The sequence below is a fragment of the Aegilops tauschii genome, chromosome 4, assembly GCF_002575655.3.
Source record: "Aegilops tauschii subsp. strangulata cultivar AL8/78 chromosome 4, Aet v6.0, whole genome shotgun sequence".
Lineage (NCBI taxonomy): Eukaryota > Viridiplantae > Streptophyta > Magnoliopsida > Poales > Poaceae > Aegilops > Aegilops tauschii.
The window spans coordinates 202371141-202392941 of record NC_053038.3 but is presented as its reverse complement, the minus strand read 5'-3'; the positions used below and the strand labels follow the sequence as shown (position 1 = coordinate 202392941).

General features: G+C 45.0%; 1 protein-coding gene across 1 annotated transcript; it reads left to right on the top strand.

Moving 5' to 3' along the window:
• The first annotated feature begins 859 nt into the window (after positions 1-859).
• On the top strand, positions 860-14243 carry LOC109748283 (probable protein S-acyltransferase 23). The gene is made up of 13 exons (XM_020307320.3): positions 860-1223; positions 1328-1468; positions 2212-2324; positions 3472-3551; positions 7829-7992; positions 8322-8451; positions 8547-8646; positions 8972-9020; positions 12189-12263; positions 12473-12571; positions 13136-13214; positions 13288-13436; positions 13758-14243. The coding sequence occupies exons 1-13, from the start codon at positions 960-962 to the stop codon at positions 13944-13946; spliced, it is 1632 nt and encodes a 543-aa protein (XP_020162909.1). The 5' UTR covers positions 860-959; the 3' UTR covers positions 13947-14243.
• The last annotated feature ends 7558 nt before the right edge of the window (positions 14244-21801 follow it).

Sequence of the window (21801 nt, the reverse complement as noted above, 5' to 3'; positions counted from 1 at the left end):
GTTGCCAAAGTGTACGGGTTCGGTGACCGCCCCCAAGGGTTGCCATTTGTACGGGTTCGGTGACCGCCCTCAAGGGTCCCTTAGTGGAATCACGGCATCTTGCATTGTGCGAGGGCGTGAGGAGATTACGGTGGCCCTAGTGGCTTCTTGGGGAGCATTGTGCCTCCACACCGCTCCAAACGGAGATTAGCATCCGCAAGGGTGTGAACTTCGGGATACATCGTCGTCTCCGCGTGCCTCGGTTATCTCTTACCCGAGCCCTTTACTTATGCACTTTACTTTGTGATAGCCATATTGTTTCTTGTCATATCTTGTTATCACCTAAGTAGGTTTTCTTGCTTAGCATAAGTTGTTGGTGCACATAGGTGAGCCTAGTTGTTGTAGGTTTTGTGCTTGACAAATTAACCGCTAGGTTTATTCCGCATTTGTTCAAGCCTAAACCGTAATCATTTTAAAGCGCCTATTCACCCCCCTCTAGGCGACATCCACGATCTTTCAGTGGCCTCATCCTGAACCAGAATCCCGCGACGGCGTCGCCCACGCCGCCGCCGCCGCCAAGCCCGAGCGACGATGCCGCCGCGACTCCTTGCAGCACAGAAGCCACGCCGACGCCGCCCAGCACAGAGACCCCGCCAAGCCCACGCACGCCGACTTCGCCGACGCTGACCTCGCCATCTGATGCGCATGCACGTCCTCTCTTTTTTGTGCGCCGAACTGTGGCCTGATCGCCGGATTTATGGCGTCTATTTTGTAAGCAGGAATGAGACTACGTTTGAATTGGCGCCGCTGAGGGGCGGCGCCTGGGGGCGTTGCTGGGAGCTATGTCACCCCAGTGACCGATCTAGCGCCGGTTCGTCCCCAGGCCGCTCTTTTTCGGCGCCCCGGGGGCTGAACGGCTGGAGATGCTCTTAGACTTGAGGTCCTGAGCCGGCTTTCCCCTCAGCTCCTCTGCCCGCGCCATGTCGTCGTCATCCCGCGTCGTGGAGATCGAGGTTGTGGTGGCCGACGGCGGCGCCAGGAAGGCGGCGGAGGGGGAGAAGCAGCCGGACCCCGTGGTGAACGTGTACTCGGCCGCGGCGTACGGGGATCTGGAGCGACTGCGGCGGTTCGTGGAGCTTGACGGCGGCGGCGCGTCGCTCGCCGTGCCCGACGGCAACGGCTATCACGCTCTCCAGTGGGCCGCGCTCAATAACTACCCCCACGTGGCGCTCTACATCATCGAGGTTCGCCTTATACTCCTCGCCGGTCTAGAATCGGGCGCTGCTTTGGACCACCTTCCTTGCTGATGGATTCGTGCGCGCGCGTGTGGTTGATTGTTCTTTTGCAGCATGGGGGGGACGTGAACGCAGAAGACAATTCGCAGCAGACAGCGCTGCACTGGGCGGCGGTGCGCGGGGCCACGGCCACGGCCGATGTTCTGCTGGAGAACGGCGCGAGGCTAGAGGCAGCCGATGTGAACGGCTACCGGGTATGCAATCGTTTTTCTTTTTGTTCTGAATTTGTATTACCTTTTTTCGATATTTTGCAGTGTTGTTGGATTTAGTGTCTGATATTTTGTTTCTGAGAAATGCGCGGCTCCCTTCAGATCATTCATAATTCAGACACTAAATAGAGTATGATTTAGTGCCTGATTGGTCAGGAGCTTAAAACCGATAGCTTTGTGCAAAAGGCTGTAGGTTGGTTTTCGAGAGATGTGTTTGCCCATAGAAAACTGCAGAATGCATGCTGGTTATTGTTTGATCAGACAGTTCAGCTGTATGATTTGTGGTGTTCGAACTTTTAAGCAGATAATAATATATATCTTGAGCTTATCTCTGTTTAGCAAGTAATTATATTACATTGGTTATATGATGGGATCAGCCATTGGTGAATTCATTATGTCACTGTAATTTGGATAAATATGTTACTCGTTGACCTGAGCTAACGTTATTGCTCGCAGAGCTACTATGGGAATTTGCTATGAAAACAGAATTTTGCTCCTGGATAATCGACCAGCGTACTTATAAAAAGAGTAAAAACTTCTTGGGATTTTTTTCGAGGCTTGATAGGGTATTTTTGTTAGCAGCATGCAGCTTTCGGCTTAGTTTCACATTAGTAAATAGATCATAAGTTTGGCGTTAGTCATCCTAAGTCCATTCACTGTAGGTTTGAATTTTGGTAGCGTGAGTAGATCTTGTGTTTTACAATTCTTCCTTTGGAACATTATGTTAGGCAGTCCATGTTGCAGTTCAGTATGGCCAAACAACATTCTTGCATCACATCGTCTCAAAGTATGGTGCGGACTTTGAAGCTTTGGACAATGACGGGAGGAGCTCTTTGCACTGGTACATGAATATGAAGAATACTTCTTACCTTCTAAATGCATGTTTGCCTGGCTTCACATAACATTGCCACCAGCAACATAAATGCATATTGTATGATTTGTGATACTTCAAGATTTGTTGCCTACCTTGTACCAAGTAACATAGCCACCAGGAATACCTGATACAGTGCTACTGAAAAATAGTTTGTTGCATTGAGGTCTGAGCAACCCGTGCGTTGCAACGGGAGAGAAAATAACACACGCTCTTAACCCACTAACCATGACTCAAGACCCTAATAGGTCCACGCCCTTTATTTTCACATGGCATCGCATTTGTGTTGCTGACGGTGGCCTCAGTGCTCACACAATGAAAACACGTTTGGATGTGGTCAGTCCTAATGCGTCTCTCTCTCTCTCTCGGATCGCCGCCGGTACAAAAGAAAAACAGACCATGCACTATAGATTAAGTTTGCGCCAAAAATAATATTTTAGAATTATTTGACAACTAAAAATAATATCATATTTAGACCCTACACATTTTTCTAATCAGATTTCATATATAACATGTTAAAATTGGAGTTACGGTTTAAAAGATATGGATAATTTTGTTTTAGATAAGCTGCGGATTGATTAACTGAACTGTCAGGGGGTTTTCTGTTAAAACGGAAAAAACGATCGTCTGACTTAAATATGGATGGTGGGTTGATTACCTGAACGTCAGGGGTTTTTCTGAGAAAATGCAAAAAACGGGTTCGGCTGTGACTTAAACATGTAGTGCGGGTTAATTTACAGAAAACAGAGAGGTATTTTTGTAAAATGGCACGACGGTGAACGGACAGAAGCACTCCGTGCTTTATTAGTAGGTATAGAGGTATAGATATAGATATAGATATGCAATGTTCAGGATATTGGTAACTGATAGCTGCCCGGTTAGGTGCTGAGTAGGGATATTGTTAAGAAAGCTTAATATTTGATGTTACCAATATCAGTTACCATTTATCATCCTGAAGAATCAGTTAATTTATCATCCTGAAGAATCAGTTAACTTATCATCTACTCGACTTCTGTCTCTAAGACACGAATAGAATGGATCCTTGATCCGTATCTTGATATTTGGCTTTTTTGTGCAATATGAAACTGCATCTTCTCTAACAAATTGTCATATTCAGGGCTGCCTACAAGGGGAATGCAGATACAATTAGGTTACTACTGTTTATGGATGCTAATCAAGTAAGGCAGGACAAAAATGGTACCCTTCACTTGGCAGTATTTATCTTTTCTGTGCTGTTTAGTTACTCTTCGTGCCCCCACTTTTTTCCCCGCATACACAAATCTTGCGCTAAGAACAATTGCTGCTTTTTGAATGTTGAGCTGTCTTGTACTAGGAGTAAACTGTACTTGCCAGGTTCTCTGCTCATCACACTATCTTAAGGCATATTTTGTGTGTGTGCCTTTTTAAGTTTTTAGCTAATGAAATCACAAAATATGGGGGTGGGGGGTATCAATTATTTTCCTTTGAAAATTGTGGATGGTTGAAAATGTACTATTTTCTCTAATTAGAGCATCTCCAATAGATGGTCCAAATTTTGACGGTCCAAAACCGGAGATGTAAAATTTGGACCGCCAAAAAGTGCGTTTTGGAGCTCCGAAAAAAGGCCAACTCCAACAGATGGTCCAAATTCATGGTCCAAAACCGGCCAGCAGCCGCGCGGCTGCTGTTCAGCCGCTGTCCAGCCACTGTACAGCCGCACATATTGCATAAAACATGTTTTAAAACAACATAAAAAAATTCATGTCCACAATATCAAATTATTACATAGTTCTTCAGATCCAGGAGATGAAATGCAACACAAATACAACATAGTTTTGCACAATACAACATAGTTTTGAACAAACAAATAATGAATCTATGCGGATCTTTCGCCATGCCATTTCCAATGCTCTTCCATCAAATCTTTCTGGAGTTGGTCATGCACATCGGTGTCTCTAATCTCGCTGTATGAAACGTCTGATGCGCTCCTCTTTGCGCATGGGGTTAACACGAATGCCCATCAACTGATAGAAGTTGTAATCTAAATTTTTTCCACGCTCGTTCAAAATGATCATGCTATGCATGATCAGGCAAGCGGTCATGATGTACCAAAGGATCTTTTGATCCCAAAATCTAGATGGTCCTCGCACAATAGCAAATTGGGATTGCAAAATCCCAAATGCCCTCTCAACATCTTTTCTAGCTGCCGCTTGTGCATTATGAAAGACAAGTTCTTTCTTACCTTCAGGTTTTGCAACCGGCTTGACGAATGTACTCCACCTCGGGTAGATCCCATCTGCAAGATAGTACCCATAGTTGTAGGTGCGGCCATTTGCTTCGAAGGTCACCGGTGGTGCTTCTCCATTTGCTAAGTTGGCAAAGAGAGGTGACCGGTCGAGCACGTTGATGTCGTTGCAAGAACCGGGCATACCAAAATATGGATGCCAAATCCATGTTTCATGATCAGCAACTGCCTCAAGAATGATAGTGGCATCCGGCGGAGGCCTACCGCGGCAGCCGGACTGCCGGAGGCGCCGAAGCCCGCGCCGGCTGCCTCCCGATTCGGCGGCGTCGGGGCGGCTGCGAGCCGACTACCGGCGAGGGAGGCGACGGGGGTGACGGCGAGGGAGGAGACGGGGGCGACGGCGGTGGAGGGCGACGGCGAGGGAGGAGACGGGGGCGACGGCGGTGGAGGGCGACGGCGGCGGAGGGCGGCTGCGGGGATGTGGGGTGGTGGCGGCGCCGACGGCGAGGTTTTGGGCGGTCGCGGCGGCGGATTTCGGCCCGCTGGTCTTCAGGCGGGCGGACGGGCGCGGGCGGGAAAGGAAAGGAAGTGGCGGTTGGGCGTTCGCGGGCGGCGGCTGGTTTTGGACCAGATGCACCTCGTGATGTAAATTTGCACTGCGAGGTGTTGTATTTTACATCACGAGGAGGCCGCGGTCCAATTTTTTTTTTCATATGGACCGTCTGTTGGAGCAGCGTTTTTTGCCCCAGACGGTCCAAAAGTTAGGTACTTTTACATTTGGACCATCTATTGGAGATGCTCTTAGGTTACCATAGAATATTGACAATAGATGTCTACCCAGGGTGGTATCAGCATGTATGAGGAGCCATGTGATAAAGAAATTGGAGATAGGGCACATGTTACAGAGCTAGCAGGTTTTAATAAAGACAGATCTTACAAGGTGGAGGTGAGCCTTTTGATAGGAAAGCACATGCCACTGGAAGCTCCTACTTGGCTTGTGTTCTGATGCATTCTGTCTCCTCCCTATATCCGATTATTTTCTGTTTCACACTTTATACCACACTTCCATTCTCTCCCTTTGCTCTCCCTTATCTATTTGTCTTACTAGTCCATTCAGATTGCTTCGTAGCCGGCGCCATGAGTACACAGCCTTGTCGCCCTTCGTGAGATCACATTTGGCTTCACCTCACATGGATTGTTGAAGTGTATATGTGGATTGCCTAGCCCATTCCATCAGTTGGGACTTTTGGTTGCGTTGGCTAATGCATGAAGCTTAACATGGTATTAGAGCCTAGGTTTAGGTCTCTGGACGCCGCTACTCGTCCTTATGATCCAATATATTTTATGTTCCTCTCTTGATTGATCTGTTCCTCTGGGTTGATCTCGTCTTCCGCCGTCGTTCCCATCTGGTTGGCCGCTGCTGCTCCACGATATCACCACCCCCTGTGATCCGCCCGGCCCGTGAAAGCCGCGTGGGCGCGTTGACTGCTCCGCTCGCGTGATCCACGCAAGTTGCATGGGCGCTTGCCGTGTGGGCACCTGCCGCCCAGCTGCTCTGTCTGTGAAGCTGGTGATGCCCGTAAAGTGCGCCCATGACATGTGCCTGCCTAGCCGTTCTTTGCTGCCGTGCCGGTCCGTCTGTTTGATTGCTGCTGTCCGATGATGTTCGCCGGGCGTCCCTGCTAGTAGCATGGGTGTACCTGCTGCTACGTGGTGCTGCTAGCTGCTTCCTGCTGCTACGTGGTGCTCCTGTCACCCGCCGTTCCATGGTCTACTGTACCGTTCTGCTGCTGTCTTGATCTCATCTAAAGAAAAGCAGATATGATGTTCTCGTCGGATATGCATCTCCCTCGCTGCCCGCTGACTCTTGACGACATTGGATCCCTTCTCGCACATCCACCATTCATGGGTGTTGTGTGCTCTTCTTTGCTGTTCCTCGTCGGCATCTTTCCTAATTGGTTTTGGCCCTTGCCGTCACGATTTTCTTTCGCTGCTATCGCATCATAGTCTAGTATGTGCTTTTTAGTTTTCTATATTTTCCGCTGCGTCCACCAAGTCCGTTGCTCTTTCGTGTTTCTGATGTCATGCCAGTCCACCATGCCTTTGTCCGTCAGACTTTTTCTGGTCATTGTCCTTTGATTTTCGTGGCCTCACTCTGCATTGTTGATGACCATTCGCTTGCCGCCAAGGTTCTTTCGCCGCCGGTTTTCTTGGGCTATGATTTTCTGCGCAATGCTTCATTCTCTTGATGTGCCATCTTCTTTTGACAACCCGTCTTCTCTTGTATCTTCTATTGATGCTCCATCTTCTTCGTTACCCCCTTCAGCTTGACTCGACAGGTTTTGAAGACTCTTCATGCTACGACGATACTCTCAAAACGCGAATTTGGATTATCATTTTTTTCTAGCATTACACTTCTTCAAATGCAATGCATACGCTTTGCATTTGAGGAGGGGGAGGGGGGGGGGGGGGTGTTAACGAGTATTAGTATAGGTCTAAGTCTTATATGTATGTACACACACACACACACATAAATTGCATCCATAACATGATATCATGGCCGAAGGTCTTGAGTTCAAGTCCTGGAATTTGCAATTTATCTAAAAATGGTTGTTGCCCCCTCTGTGTCCACGTATCCTCTTGAGCCATACCTCTGAGTCTGTTCACGTGTTGACTTCCCGGGTCACACATGAGAGGGGGTGTTGAAGTGTATATGTGGATTGCCCAGCCCAACTCTGGTGCGAGACCACACATCCACTGTCCTATCATTCCTGACCAGTCCAGGAGCCAGCAGGTGAGCTTTGACAATGAGCAGTAGTAGCTGAATAGAGGAAGGGAAGAGGCACACTGGCGGGTGCTCATGGGTGAGAGGGCTCTGTTTGGGACAAACTTACAGTATTATTAGGGTTTGCTAGGGTTGTTGTTTGTGGATTTCATCTGGGGTTGTCAACAAAATGGCAGGACAATTTTTAATGCCCAAATTTAGGAGGTACTCCCTCCGTCCCAAAACAAGTGTCGCTGATTTAGTACAACTTGAGTACAAAGTTGTACTAAATCAGCGACACTTATTTTGGGATGGTGGGAGTACATAGTAAGGGGATGAATCATTGGTTAGATTTTAAACCATGTGAAGTTGCATGTCTTATGGTAATAGACGAACTAATATATCAGGAGTTGCTGGTAATTTTATTGAGGTAGATCCTACCTAGAATCCACATTTTTACTAAGCTCCTTTTGTGGTGTCATGCAGGTTGCACTCCCTTACACTGGGCTGTTATAAGAGGAAGTTTAGAAGTTTGCACCCTTCTTGTACATGCAGGCACCAAGCAGGAACTAACATTGAGGGATAGAGGTGGGTTTACTCCTTTGCAACTTGCAGCAGACAAAGGTCAACGGCATCTTTCCAATATACTTGTAAGTTTTCTCCTGGAATTGTTACTTTACTTATAAGAGATAACATTGTTTGACCCCAAAAATTAACTAAATGCTAATGTTCAGTCTGCTGATAGACTACTGCAGCTAGATAGGCGTGGGCTGTGGTAAATATTTGCAGCCAAACATAGATATAAACTTGTATTTGGATTGGTGCACTCACATTTGTTCATATTTCCTGTTTTCCCTACTTCTTTCCCCCCTTCCTCTTGGAGATGTTTTCCAACAAAATGACTTAGATTCGTTACTGTGTGCACTATGTACTAATCTTCTGAGCTCCACTAATGGAAGTTTTATTTCTCCGCTTTTAGTCTAATGCTACAAAAGTAAGCTTTGGAGACAAGTACTGCTCAGGGAGGCTGGGCAAGGTTGGATACGCACCTATCCTGTTTTCTTATCTTGTTATCCTCATGATCCTTTTCCTGAAATCAATTGTTTTTGGTGAGTATAGTTTGTGAGGTTTTTGTTATTGATGTTCAAGCTTAAGACTTGTAAAGCGTCGTTCATGATCTAACCTGATTATGAAACCTTTCCAGCATCTGATTTTTCTAGAATCACTGCTGCTGTTGGTCTTTGGTCATGGGCTGCTATTTCTCTTGCCTTGGCGTCGCAAGTGGTGTTCTACAGAGTTAGCAGGTAGCCTACTTCATATTTAGTTTACTTAACTGGATCATTTGCATGCACTGTTTGGAATCTTTTTACAAGTGCTTTATTTTTCCTTTCTTTTTCTTTTTTTGTGCTATGCAATACACTAATGATGCTTGGCGATTGCTGTATTTATGTAAAATCTTTAGAAAGATGATGAGGAAAACAATGAACACTTCTTTCAAACGTTAATAGTCCAGAATTACCCCCTTTTTAATTTTCAGTAGCTGATTTGTAGATGTTAAGTTTGTTTTCTTCTAAAGTACTCTGTCTGCTTACTGCTTAATGTCAGTTTTGCTGTTTTGGGTTTTGACAGAAACACTCCAGGCTACATCAAAACCAATACCGAGGGGCTTGATCCGAAGGTAGAATGTTCTGCTAGAGTACTAGTGGTGTTCAAACTTTAATTTTTGTACGCAAGCACTTTAAGAAAATGGCCCACCTCAATATTTAAAGAATCTTGTCATAGTGATTCTGTATAAAGTAAGAGTTCAGCCTTTTGAGTTCAAACTTATTATTGCAGTTGGTACATAGTACTATAGTACTATTTGGGAAGAGAGAATCCAGTTTTTAGTAGTGGTCAACACTCTAGCCAAATTGATTTCATCCTCTCAAGAAGGGAAGACAAGCGTGCTTGCCTTGATTGTAAGGTGATACCTGGAGAGAGTGTTGTCCCACAACACAAACTTGTGGTGGCTGACTTCCGTTTTCAGATTCGTGTCCAGTGGGATGAACGCGTGAAAGTCGCTAGAACGAAGTGGTGGTAGCTTAAGGGGGAGGCAACTCAGGCTTTCAACAAGAGGGTTATTAAGGAGGGCTCTTGGGAGGAAGGAGGTGATGCAAACAATGTGGATGAAGATGGCGACTTGTGTTTGGGATGTGTCTTCAGAGGAGTATGGGGTGACCAGGGGAAGTAGAAGCAAAGCTGAAGATATCTGGTGGTGACACGATGATGTTGAGAAGGCTATTGAGGAGAAGAAAGGCTGTTTCATACGCCTACACCTGGATAGGAGTACAGACAAAATAGAGAGTAGAAGGTGGCAGAGAAGACCGCAAAGCGAGCTGTGAGTGAAACGAGGGTCGGGCGTATGAGGACCTCTACCAGCGTTTAAACACGAAAGAAGGCGAAAGGGACATCTATAAGATGGCCAAGATCCGAGAGAGGAAGATGAGGATGTCAACCAAGTCAAATGCATCAAGGATGGAGCATATCGACTTGTGGTGAAGGACGAGGAGATTAAGCATAGATGGCGAGAATACTTCGGCAAGTTGTTCGGTGGAGAGAATGAGAGCTCTACCATTGAGCTGGACAACTCCATTGATGATACTAAGAGATGTTTTATTCGACAGATCCAAGAGTACGAGGTCAGGGAGGCTTTAAAAAGAATGAAGGGAGGCAAGGCGATGGGCCCTGATTGTATCCCCATTGAGGTGTGGAGAGGATTTGGAGACATTGCGATAGTATGGCTAACTAAGCTTTTCAACCTCATTTTTTGGTCAAGCAAGATGCCCTAAGAATGGAGGCGGAGAATATTAGTACCAATCTTCAAGAACGAGGGGATGTTCACAGTTGTGCTAATTACCATGGAATTAAGCTATTGAGTGATGCAATGAAGCTATGGGAGAGTCATTGAGCACCACTTAAGAAGAATGGCAAGCGTGACCTAAAACCAGTTGGGTTCATACCTAAGAGGTTGACTATGTAAGCCATTTTCTTGGTACGACAACTTACGGAGAGATACATGGAGCAAAATGTGGACCTGCATATGGTGTTCATTGACTTGGAGAAGACCTATGATAAGATACCGCGAAATGTCATTTGGTGAGCCTTGGAGAAACACGAAGTCCCAACAAAGTATATTACTGAAGCAAGCTGGCTCGAATAGATGTGAATCACAGAGGAGGGCGTCGGCTCGATGTAATCCCAATGGAACGATGCAGCGGCAGGAGGCCGTCGGAACACGAGGTCGACCTGTACATGGGGTCGACGCGCGGAGATCGGTGGCCGTCGCGGATCGCGAACGCGGGCATGCGTAGTCACGGGAGGCAGCGCTGCGTGGACCTGTAGCGGCTGTCTGGGAGAACATGTGATCTCCCTGTTAATAGTAGCGCTGGATCGACGGGGCGAGGCAGGATGGAAGCCAAAGCTGCTGGGGCATTGACCTGTAGGGCTGGATCCAGAGGGGCAACGGTGTGAATCCCACTAGCAGATGCAGCTAGCTTGTACGGGCGGCGGCTGATCCCATGAGCGAACGTAGCTAGCTTGCACAATAAGTGGCAGCTGTGGCTGGCTTCTAACTCAGCCGATGGCTTGGAGGTGGGCTTCAACCTGAGGAGACCCCCGCGTAAATCGTTCTGAGAGGCGGCTGCTGGACAGGCTGTCGTTTGCAGTGGAGCAGCGGCAGCGGGGGTTGATAAGGACAGGGAGCAGTAGCACGGCGGCACAATTGGGGAAGAGGAGCAGTAACACGGTGGTGCGAAGAAGAGGAGCAGCGATGGGCCACGCAAGATTGGATCTCAGCACGAGTTGCGCTTGCGAAAAAAAAACTAGGGCTTTAATACCATGTTATGATATATGCAACTTGTATTTCCTGAGGGCCAACGGTCAATATGTATATATACATGTAGAGGTGGTAAATATGCAGGAAACCCCTATACAACGGGGAAACTACACAGGCTATGCATGGACATAATATAACTCTTAACATACAAGACGGCGATTCAACCTGCAATGTTGTATGCTGCTGCTAACTAAAAGGCGGCATGTCCAACAGTTAGTGTAGCAGAGATGCGCATGTGGCCACACAAGAAAGTATCGGTTCGGATAGATGATATACGCGATAGAGTTGAGGTAGCACCAATTGAAGAGAAGCTTGTCCAACATCAACTGAGATGGTTTGGGCATATACAATAGGCCTCCCGAAGTGTCAGTGCATAGTGGATGGTTACACGTGCTGATAATGTCAGGAGAGGTCGGGGTAGATCAAACTTGACATGGGAGGAGTTTTGTTAGGAAAGGGTCTGATCCAACTTGGGTATCAAGTAGCTGTTGTCCATATACTGGACAGCCGTGTCGTGTACACCTTAGTGCTGAGGAAAACCAGAAAACGGAGGTTCACCTCCACCAACCCTCTTGCCCACCTCTCTCCACGCTACGGCACAACAGCCTCCTCATGACTACGCTCTCCGGAGCTTGGGTCGTGACACTAGGGGTCTGTTTGGGTCGCTACCCTGAGCTGCCCAGCCAATTCTTTGGCGTTGGCCGCTGTATTGGTATCCGTTTGGCTGGGCTCCAAAATTTTGGCTTGCCAAGGCCCATTGGCTCTTTCCAGTTCATTTGATAGCCGATTCCTGGGCGAGATGCTGGCGGTCGAATCGGTCGCCAATAGCTGCTGTGGGCAGCAACCAAACAGCCCCTAGATGCCATCTGAGAAGTAGATACTGAATATTTTGTACTCAGCAATTACGCCATATTCTTAGGGACTTTTCTTCAATATCTTCAACATCATTACTGAGCTGTGTTATACTTGCAGGAACTACTCATGGGGATTGATCTTAGTTCCTCTACTTTTACAGGCAGTTGGTCTCAGCTATGCCCTACTTGCAAGGTATTATAATGTTGTAGTTTACTTCCATTTTCGCTTTACTTTTCTTTTTTACTATTTTCTCTTGGATATTCATTTTGACACGACATTTTATTTTTAAAATATATCATGTGAACATAGCTACATAAGGTTCTCCATTGTTTTTCTTATGTCATTGATGCTACTACATCTTGTTGTTACCAGACTAATTTTTTAGTAATTGTACTTACCAGATAGTTCGTCCTGTGCGCTCCAAACATTGTCCAATTTGTAAGCAGTGTGTTGAACAGTTTGACCATCACTGCCCCTGGATATCAAATTGTGTTGGGAAGGTAAGATGTGGATATGTCGAGTTTGAATCTAGTTAAAGTTTTCAACTTTACTTATCTTCTATTAGAATAGAAAACTTCACATCGGGCTGTACCAGTGGTAGTTGCAAATTATTCAAGTTAACCATAATGTACTTTACTCTTAGCTAGCGCTTTTCCATTATCCAATTGTTGCATGAAATGCTTCATTTTAAGTTATGGAGCCAAATGTACCGTACTCTTTAGCAAAAGGGGCATTAATCCCTGACGTGCTGTTCCAGCCGTAGCAGGAAATATTCTCGGAATGTCCCATTGACTAAATAGGGGGCACTAATTTTGTGTGTTGGTGCATCGTGCTGCTTGTTGTTATTCGTAGACTCTGGAAATTATTGAGAGAACATTTTATTATGTTATATATACTTTGCTATAGCTGGGGACTATGGAGTTCGTTTTCAAATCTGACTGCAGTTGATATTCAAAGTGCTTCCTTTTGAACTTAAGAATAAAGAATACGCATGCCTTATGTTCAACTTATTCTGCATCAGATCTTATGGATCTCCGTATAACTAACATATCTTTTGTTTATAGAGAAATAAGTGGGACTTTTTGGTCTTTCTTTGTATGGGGATAGCTACAACCCTTCTCGGTGCTGCCGTTGGATTCCACAGTAAGGAGGCATAGTGAATATACGTTCATTTCTTTTAATAGTGTAGTAACAGTTCATGGACATCTGACGGCAGGACTTTGGACGGAGCCCATTATACTCTCATCTTCTGAGTCGTGGACTCACTTCATGGTGACAAAACATCCTGGTGCTGTACTGTTCATGTTCATGGATATTTTCTTATTAACTGGAGCTCTTATTTTGACGGTGGCACAAGCAGTAATGGTAAGCTGTCTTGTTGACTAATTGCTTAGGACTTTGCTGCGATATTGGTTTATCACGCTGGCCACACATTAGGTTTGCATGCATTGTTGTATTATTATGGCCTGACATTTTCTACAATGGGAATAACAGAGAAGCACAAGTGCTTGTATTTTATGCCTGCAACACCTATATAGTTCATGACACAAGAGAATCTCTGCTTATCACTCAACAGTCCCATATTGATACTCCCATTTGTCCCCGATATGCTAGAAAGACCAAGACGGAACACCGTCAGGCTTTTCATAACATGTGCTTACCCATTACATGCCATGTTTGATGCAGATAGCGAGGAATCTCACAACTAATGAGGCTGCAAACCAGTCGCGCTACACTTATCTTCGTGGGCCTGATGGACGCTTCAGGAATCCTTATAACCAAGGCTGGCAGAAGAACTGCGCTTATTTTCTTGTTAATGGCTACAACAACGACGAGGAGGCTGCATGGCCAACCCTTCAACAGACAGTAGAGTGAAGCTATGGTTCCTTGCTAGACCAGGCTGGATGTGCTGTGGTGGTGCAAGTGTAGAAATGGGATGATTTTTGTGCATAGAGTTGATGACGATGGTTGTGTCAGTTGTAAAATCTAACGGTCTGGAATTTGAGTAGTCATTCACAACAAAAGTAAGTACCAACATACATATTTTCCTGGCACAGCTCCAAGCTAGACTCTATCCATCCCTATTTAGATCTTGAGAATATTCTCATCTTCCAGTGAGAAACTGAATTACTGTGATTTTTTTTACTGCTATTGATGTGAAATTTCTCTTCATCACGTGCGGAAATTGTGATCATAAATGGCTTGAGAATGCCCTTTCTGATCGCTTGTAGACTGTTACTGTGTGTGGGCAAATTGTTCGGCGATTCCTCCCAAATCCGGGTCAATGAAATGGGAAGGCCTATTATCTCCTACAACACATCTCAACGAGGTGATCACCTTGGGCGAACCAATATGTGGTTGGATGGTTAGGTGGACAGTGGTATCTCTAACCCGTCAGGGTTTAAGTCTTTATACTTGCATTTATTTGGATTTATTTTAGGATTTCCGGCGATACACTTTTAGTGGGAGGAGACGTTCCCGTCATGAGTTCTCTTTTCTCCACCTCATTATTTATCCTACGTGGCACTCCTAAAATAGCACCATTGTACATGCCCTAAGTAGCTAACCCACAATGAAGTCGAACACGTCATGCATCTCGGTCAATAGTTTCGATCCACTGTACGCGGCAACCTCTCCATCAATGAATATTGCTGTTGCCCGCAAGGTATTGCCTCCGGCCTCCGTGATGTTCGGGAGCCGGTGAGCGGCCACACACTAACCTTGCAGATGCTTGACGGCGTCGACAAAAGGTTCGAGCTCCAAATTGCGATCATCCAGTCTACCGTTCCTTTGCCGACCTTCGCCCAAGCGCACTCCCGCTCGTGCTCGCCGAGATCGCCCTCGACAAACGGGCTCACCGTCCACGATGAGCACGGCGGCCGCGGCGGTGACCGTGGCTCCAACAGAGGAGGCGACCGTGGTGGATCGTCGAACGGCGGCAACCATTTCTTTGCCGACCTTCGCCCAAGAACGCTCCCACTCGTGCTCGCCGAGATCGCCCTCGACAAACGGGCTTGCACCGAGGGTGCACAGGTGCTCGCCGTCCACGACGAGCACGGCGACCACAGCAGTGGTGGCGACAGCGGCGGTGACCGTGGCTCCAACGGAGGAGGCGGTCGTGGTGATCGGCGAACGGCGGCAACCGCGCTATTATTCATAATACATTGACTAAAAAGAGAGAAATCACCCAAAACAAGATCTTGCTCGTATTTTGTTCCCAGGATGTTGTGCCGTGTAATTGGAATTCCAACTTATGCACGTACCGGAGCACTAGTACTCTAGTATAACTTTAGCACAGTAGGAGTGAAAGAATAGATGTACTAGTAGAGTAGCAGGAGTAGTATAGTGGTAGTACAAATGAGTACGGAGTGCTCCTACTCTAGCATCACGAGTCCCTTCTGACACAAATTTGCTTGGCGTCCATACTACAACTAGCTCTTCTCCCCCTTGTTTCTCTCTTCTAAATCAAGCGACGCGTGGCGGGCGGGGTGGGGGTTTGTCGATAGCCGGTTTGCTCAATTCTGGTCCTACATGACAGTGAAAATGCGAGACAACACGTGTTCCCTAGCTTGAGCGGGTGCCGGATCGACCATGGAGTACTCCCAACCGTGTGGGGGTGCGACACGAACATGACAGACTTTTCCCTTTTAACTTCTATAAATTATAACATTTGGCTCTGCTCCTTGGCGCCATCGACAAATAGAAATAACAATTGAAAACGCTAGGGTGGGGCTTTTCCTGCGTGCGATAAGAGGGGGAGTTTGCAGTTCGGCGCATCGTCGGTTTGCTCACATGGAGTCCCACATGTTAGTGATATGCCTAGCCAATGTGCGTTGAGCGGCGGGCAGGAACCGTCGTGTAGGATGCGATGCGAACGAGACAGGCGTGTTGTATGTGTTCTACTTTCTTGTTTTGAACTTGTGAAGTGTAACACTTAGTTTTGAATTTTTAAGTTTGGTCTTGACGCCCATATATATAGTTTGGTAGGTTCGGTCATGCATACTTACATATATCACAAAGTTGATGCATAAGGTAAGATCTACCTCCGTCCTTGTTTGTTGGTCCCTTTGTGTCAAATTTTGATCATAGCTTTACTAATAAAATATTAATGCATGTCATCAAATATTATATCCTTGGATTCGTATTTGAACATAGTTTCTAATGACATTATTTTTTGTGACATGCATTAACATATTGTTAGTTAAATCTAAAGTGAAAATTTGGTGCAAAACACGAAGGAGGCTAATAAACCAGAATGGAGGTAGTAACTAACCGTGATACATATAATTGACGTCAAATGCGAGTAAGGGATCACACATGTCTATCGAATGGAATGAGAATGCGATACAGTAAGAATTAAGGCCACGGCGATGCCATGCAGTGGTGGTTACAGGAGGCAAGAAGAAAGATGCATCCATCAACGACCTCCTCCTCGCCTGAGTGTGCCGGGCTATCGACCCCCGGCTGACAAGCAATGGATTTTGTGGCGAGGTCAATGTGCTTCTCAACAAAAGTGATAGAGGCAAAGGTGTCCCGTCTTTCGATGAGATGATGGATATCGCTTTGATGGAAGTCGACTTTGACGATCCGACTACGAACGTGCAAGGACGTCGCGCCTTAGCAATCGCTAAACCAACTCCGAGAGGTTATTGACCACGCCGGAGCACGATCAACCTGACCACGAGGGTCTGTTTCCTACGAGCAAACGAAGAACAAGCAAGAAACTGAGATTGCAATCTGGATATTGCGAATATAAGATGAAAGCTTTATTGATCAAGGTGGGGTTCTGTGACGCCTTTGTCTGGTCGTTGAACACAAACGAAGTACGCGAAGTTGCAGCTATGGCGAACTTTTAATCTAAACAAAACCCAAAGTCTAAACGACGCCCTAAGGGCTGTATATATGGAGGAAGAGGGGGGAATTTCGTGGCCCTTGGGGAAGGGGTCCGAAACCAACCCTATCTCTTGTTTCCCCACACATACGGACTCTAAAAATAGCCTATACTCAAGTATTTCGAAATTACATGGGCCTGGCCCAATAATAAGGTGACGCAGCACCTAGAATAGCCTCTGGACGAAAGTTATAAAGTAGCATCTTGTATATTTCGTCCAAGGCTTCATGCACGCATTATGGTGGCTTCAACGTCATGAAATCATCACTTGTAACTCCGTTCTTGTTCCCCATGCGCATGCCATCATCTCCATGCTTGTTCTTGCTTCAATGTTCATCCTTCTCAAAGCTAGGCCCTTCATTTGTAAGCAAAACAAATGTATCCAATTTAGGCAGCATCATATTCTCATGAACATTGGAATCATTACCAAGAAACGAAAGTACCTGGTAATTTAATTGGCGTGCGCAAGCTCTAGTAATTGGTCCAGTATGTATAGCAGCAGGGGCTGTGGGTGTAACAATGGTATTGATGTCCTCATCATCCTCCCCTTCTTGAAATGAAGTCGTCCTCGTCGGAAGCTCATCTCCCTCACCCAAATAAGGCTTCAAATCTGCAATGTTAAAAGTGGGACTAACCCCAAAATCTGCAGGCAGCTCAAGTTTATATGCATTATCATTTATTTTCTCTAACACCTTAAAAGGACAATCAACACGTGGCATTAGCTTTGATTTGCGCAAATCAGGAAATCTATCCTTACGCAAATGTAACCAAACAAGATCTCCAGGTGCAAACACAACATGTTTCTACCCTTATCTCCAGCAAGTTTATATTTAGCATTCATACACTCAATGTTTTCCTTAGTTAACTCATGCATTTTTAAGATCAATTCAGCACGTTGTTTAGCATCAAAATTAACCTTCTCCGAAGATGGAAGAGGCAACAAATCAATAGGTGCACGAGGTAGGAAACCATACACAATTTCAAAAGGGCACATCTTAGTAGTAGAATGCAACGAACGATTATAAGCAAACTCAATATGAGGCAAGCATTCTTCCCACATTTTCTTATTATTCTTCAAAACAGCCCTAAGCATAGTAGACAATGTTCTATTGACTACTTCAGTTTGTCCATCAGTTTGGGGGTGACAAGTAGTACTAAAAAGCAGTTTAGTCCCCAACTTAGCCCATAAACATCTCCAAAAGTGGCTAAGAAATTTAGTATCACGATCTGAAACAATAGTATTTGGCACACCATGCAAAGGAATAATTTCACGGAAGAACAAATCAGCAACATTAACAACATCATCACTTTTATGACATGGTATAAAGTGTGCCATTATTGAGAATCTATCCACGACAACAAATATGCTATCCCTCCCCTTCTTTGTTCGAGGTAAACCTAAAACAAAGTCCGTAGATATATCCTCCCAAGAAACACTAGGTACAGGCAAAGGCATATATAAACCATGAGGATTGAGTTGTGACTTAGCTTTTTGACATGTAGTGCAGCGAGCAACAAAACGCTCAACATCCCGTCTCATCTTTGGCCAAAAGAAATGTGTAGCAAGTACGTCCTCCGTCTTCTTCATGCCAAAGTGTCCCATTAATCCTCCTCCATGCGCCTCCTGCAACAACAAAAGACGAAGAGAGCTAGCTGGAATGCATAGCTTGTTAGCATGGAACACAAATCCATCATTAACGACAAACTTGTTCCAGGTTCTTCCTTCTTTACAATTGTGCAAAACATCTTTAAAATCAGCATCATGCACATATTGATCTTTGATGGTCTCCAAACCAAATATTTTGAAGTCAAGTTGTGACAGCATAGTATAGCGACGAGACAATGCATCAGTAATAACATTTTCTTTACCCTTCTTGTGTTTAATGACATAAGGGAAAGTTTCAATGAATTCAACCCATTTAGCATGTCTACGATTCAGTTTAGCTTGACTTTTAATATGCTTCAAAGATTCATGATCAGAATGTATAACAAATTCTTTGGGCCATAAATAATGTTGCCATGTTTCTAAAGTCCGAACAAGAGCATATAGTTCTTTATCATAAGTAGAATAATTCAGACTAGGCCCACTCAATTTTTCAGAAAAGTATGCAACAGGTTTACCATCTTATAATAACACACCTCCTAATCCAATTCCACTAGCATCACATTCAAGCTCAAAAGTCTTATTAAAATCAGGAAGTTGGAGTAAAGGAGCATGTGTCAACTTATCTTTCAATACCGTGAAGGCTTCTTCCTGTGCGGTACCCCAAACAAAAGGCACATCCTTCTTTGTAACCTCGTTGAGAGGTGCAGCAATGGTGCTGAAATCTCTCACAAAACGCCTATAGAAACCAGCGAGGCCAAGGAAACTCCTCACTTGTGTGACCGTTTTGGGCTGTGGCCAACTCTCAATAGCTTCAATCTTGGCTTTATCAACTTCAATTCCCTGTGGAGTAACAACATAGCCAAGAAAAGATACTCGGTCGGTGCAAAAGGTGCACTTCCCAAGGTTACCAAACAAACGTGCATCACATAGAGCAATAAAAACAGCACGTAAATGTTCCAAATGTTCGTCCAAAGATTTGCTATAAATCAGTATATCATCAAAATAGACTACCACAAATCGTCCAATAAAAGGACGTAAAACTTCGTTCATTAGTCTCATGAAAGTACTAGGTGCATTAGTTAACCCAAAAGGCATGACTAACCACTCATATAAACCAAACTTAGTTTTAAATGCTGTTTTCCATTCATCTCCCAGTTTCATACGAATTTGATGGTATCCACTACGCAAATCAACTTTGGAAAATATTGTAGAGCCACTCAATTCATCAAGCATATCATCTAGCCTAGGAATAGGATGACGATAACGAATAGTAATGTTATTAATGCCTCTACAATCAACACACATACGCGATGTACCATCCTTTTTAGGCACAAGTATAATAGGAACAGCACAAGGACTAAGAGATTCGCGTATATAACCTTTGTCGAGCAGCTCCTGTACTTGACGCATAATCTCCTTCGTCTCCTCTGGATTGGTACGGTATGGTGCACGGTTGGGTAGCGATGCACCGGGAATTAAGTCAATTTGATGCTCAATCCCTCGAATAGGTGGTAATCCCGGTGGCACGTCTTGTGGAAAGACGTCAGCGAAGTCCTGCAAAATGTTAGTGACAGCAGGGGGCAAAGAGGAAGGGACGTCCTCGAATGAAAATAATGCCTCTTTGCACACAAAAGCATAGCAAACAGATTTGCTGAAATCTAGCTCATCAATATCAGATTTTCTGGCAAGTAAACATGCACTTTTCAATTTAATTTCAGAAACAACACTGGATGGTTTATTATTAGGTTTCATTTGTTGCTCAAATTCTTTTGCCACAATCTGACTTTCACTCTTATTTTTCTCCTGTTTTGCTTTATTAGCTCTATTAATGTCATCTTTCAAAATGGAATCAGGAGTCATAGGAAGCAAAGTAATATTTTTATCCTTATGAACAAGAGTATACTGATTGTTTCTACCATGGTGTACCGAATTTTTATCAAATTGCCATGGTCTACCAAGTAATAAGGAACATGCTTGCATGGGTACCACATCACAATCAACATAATCAGCATATGTAGAGATACTAAAATGCACACGAACAGTACATGTTACCTTAACCTTGCCGCTGTTGTTGAACCATTGGATGTAGTAAGGATGTGGATGTGGTCTTGTGGTGAGAGATAGTTTCTCCACCATCTCCATGCTAGCCAAGTTGTTACAGCTCCCTCCATCTATGATGACGCGGACAGAACGTTCCTTCACAACTCCCTTTGTATGGAACAAATTATGCCTCTGATTTTGCTCTGCTTGTGTGACCTGCACACTCAAAACACGTTGAGCAACTAAACATTCATACCTGTCAGCGTCTTCAGGAGCCATGTATTGCGTCTCATTTTCAGAATCATCTCCACCATGTTCTTCACGTGTAATAAGAGCCAAAGTCTCCTCATCATAGTCACTAGCGGACTCATACCCACCATCCTCAGTAGCAATCATTACACGCTGAGATTTGCATTCTCTCGCATAATGTCCTCTTCCCTTACAACGACGACAAATAATATCACTTGTGTGCCCTGTCGATGCCATGGAAGAAGAAGAGCTCTGTGCAGGCCCGACAGGTGCACTCTTGGCAGATAGTGGTGGTTGTGCCTGCTTTCTTGTATCACGGCTGAAGGTGGAACCTGATGGAGGTGCTGGTGTAGTGGAAGTAGAAGATGCACGCGGTGTCCATGATGAAGGTCGACCTGCAGAAAAGTTAGTTCGCGCCAATGGCTGTCGATCCTGCACTTCACGTTCAGCTTTACAAGCAAGATGGAATAAACGAGTGATATTATTATAATCCTTATACTCTAGAATGGTCTGAATCTCTTTATTTAATCCACCCATAAAACGTGCAAGCATAGCTTCATTCTCCTCAACAATACCACATCTAATCATGCCAGTTTGTAATTCCTGATAATATTCTTCTACAGAATTTTTCCCTTGTCTTAAGCGCTGCAATTTTTGATGTAATTCACGTTGATAATATGGTGGAACCCAACGAGTACGCATAGCAGTTTTCAAAGCAGCCCAAGTAGCTGGAACAGGATATAATCTACAATGTTCAGACCACCAAACACATGCAAAGCTAGTGAAAGCACAAACAGCAGCAGGAACACGTCTCTCCTCAGGATATTGTAAATCGTTGTTCAGTTTCTAACTCCCAAGTAAGATATATATCAGGAACATATCTACCCTCAAATGGTGGAATATTCAATTTCAGTTTAGGGAGATGGTCATGATCTCGTACCTGA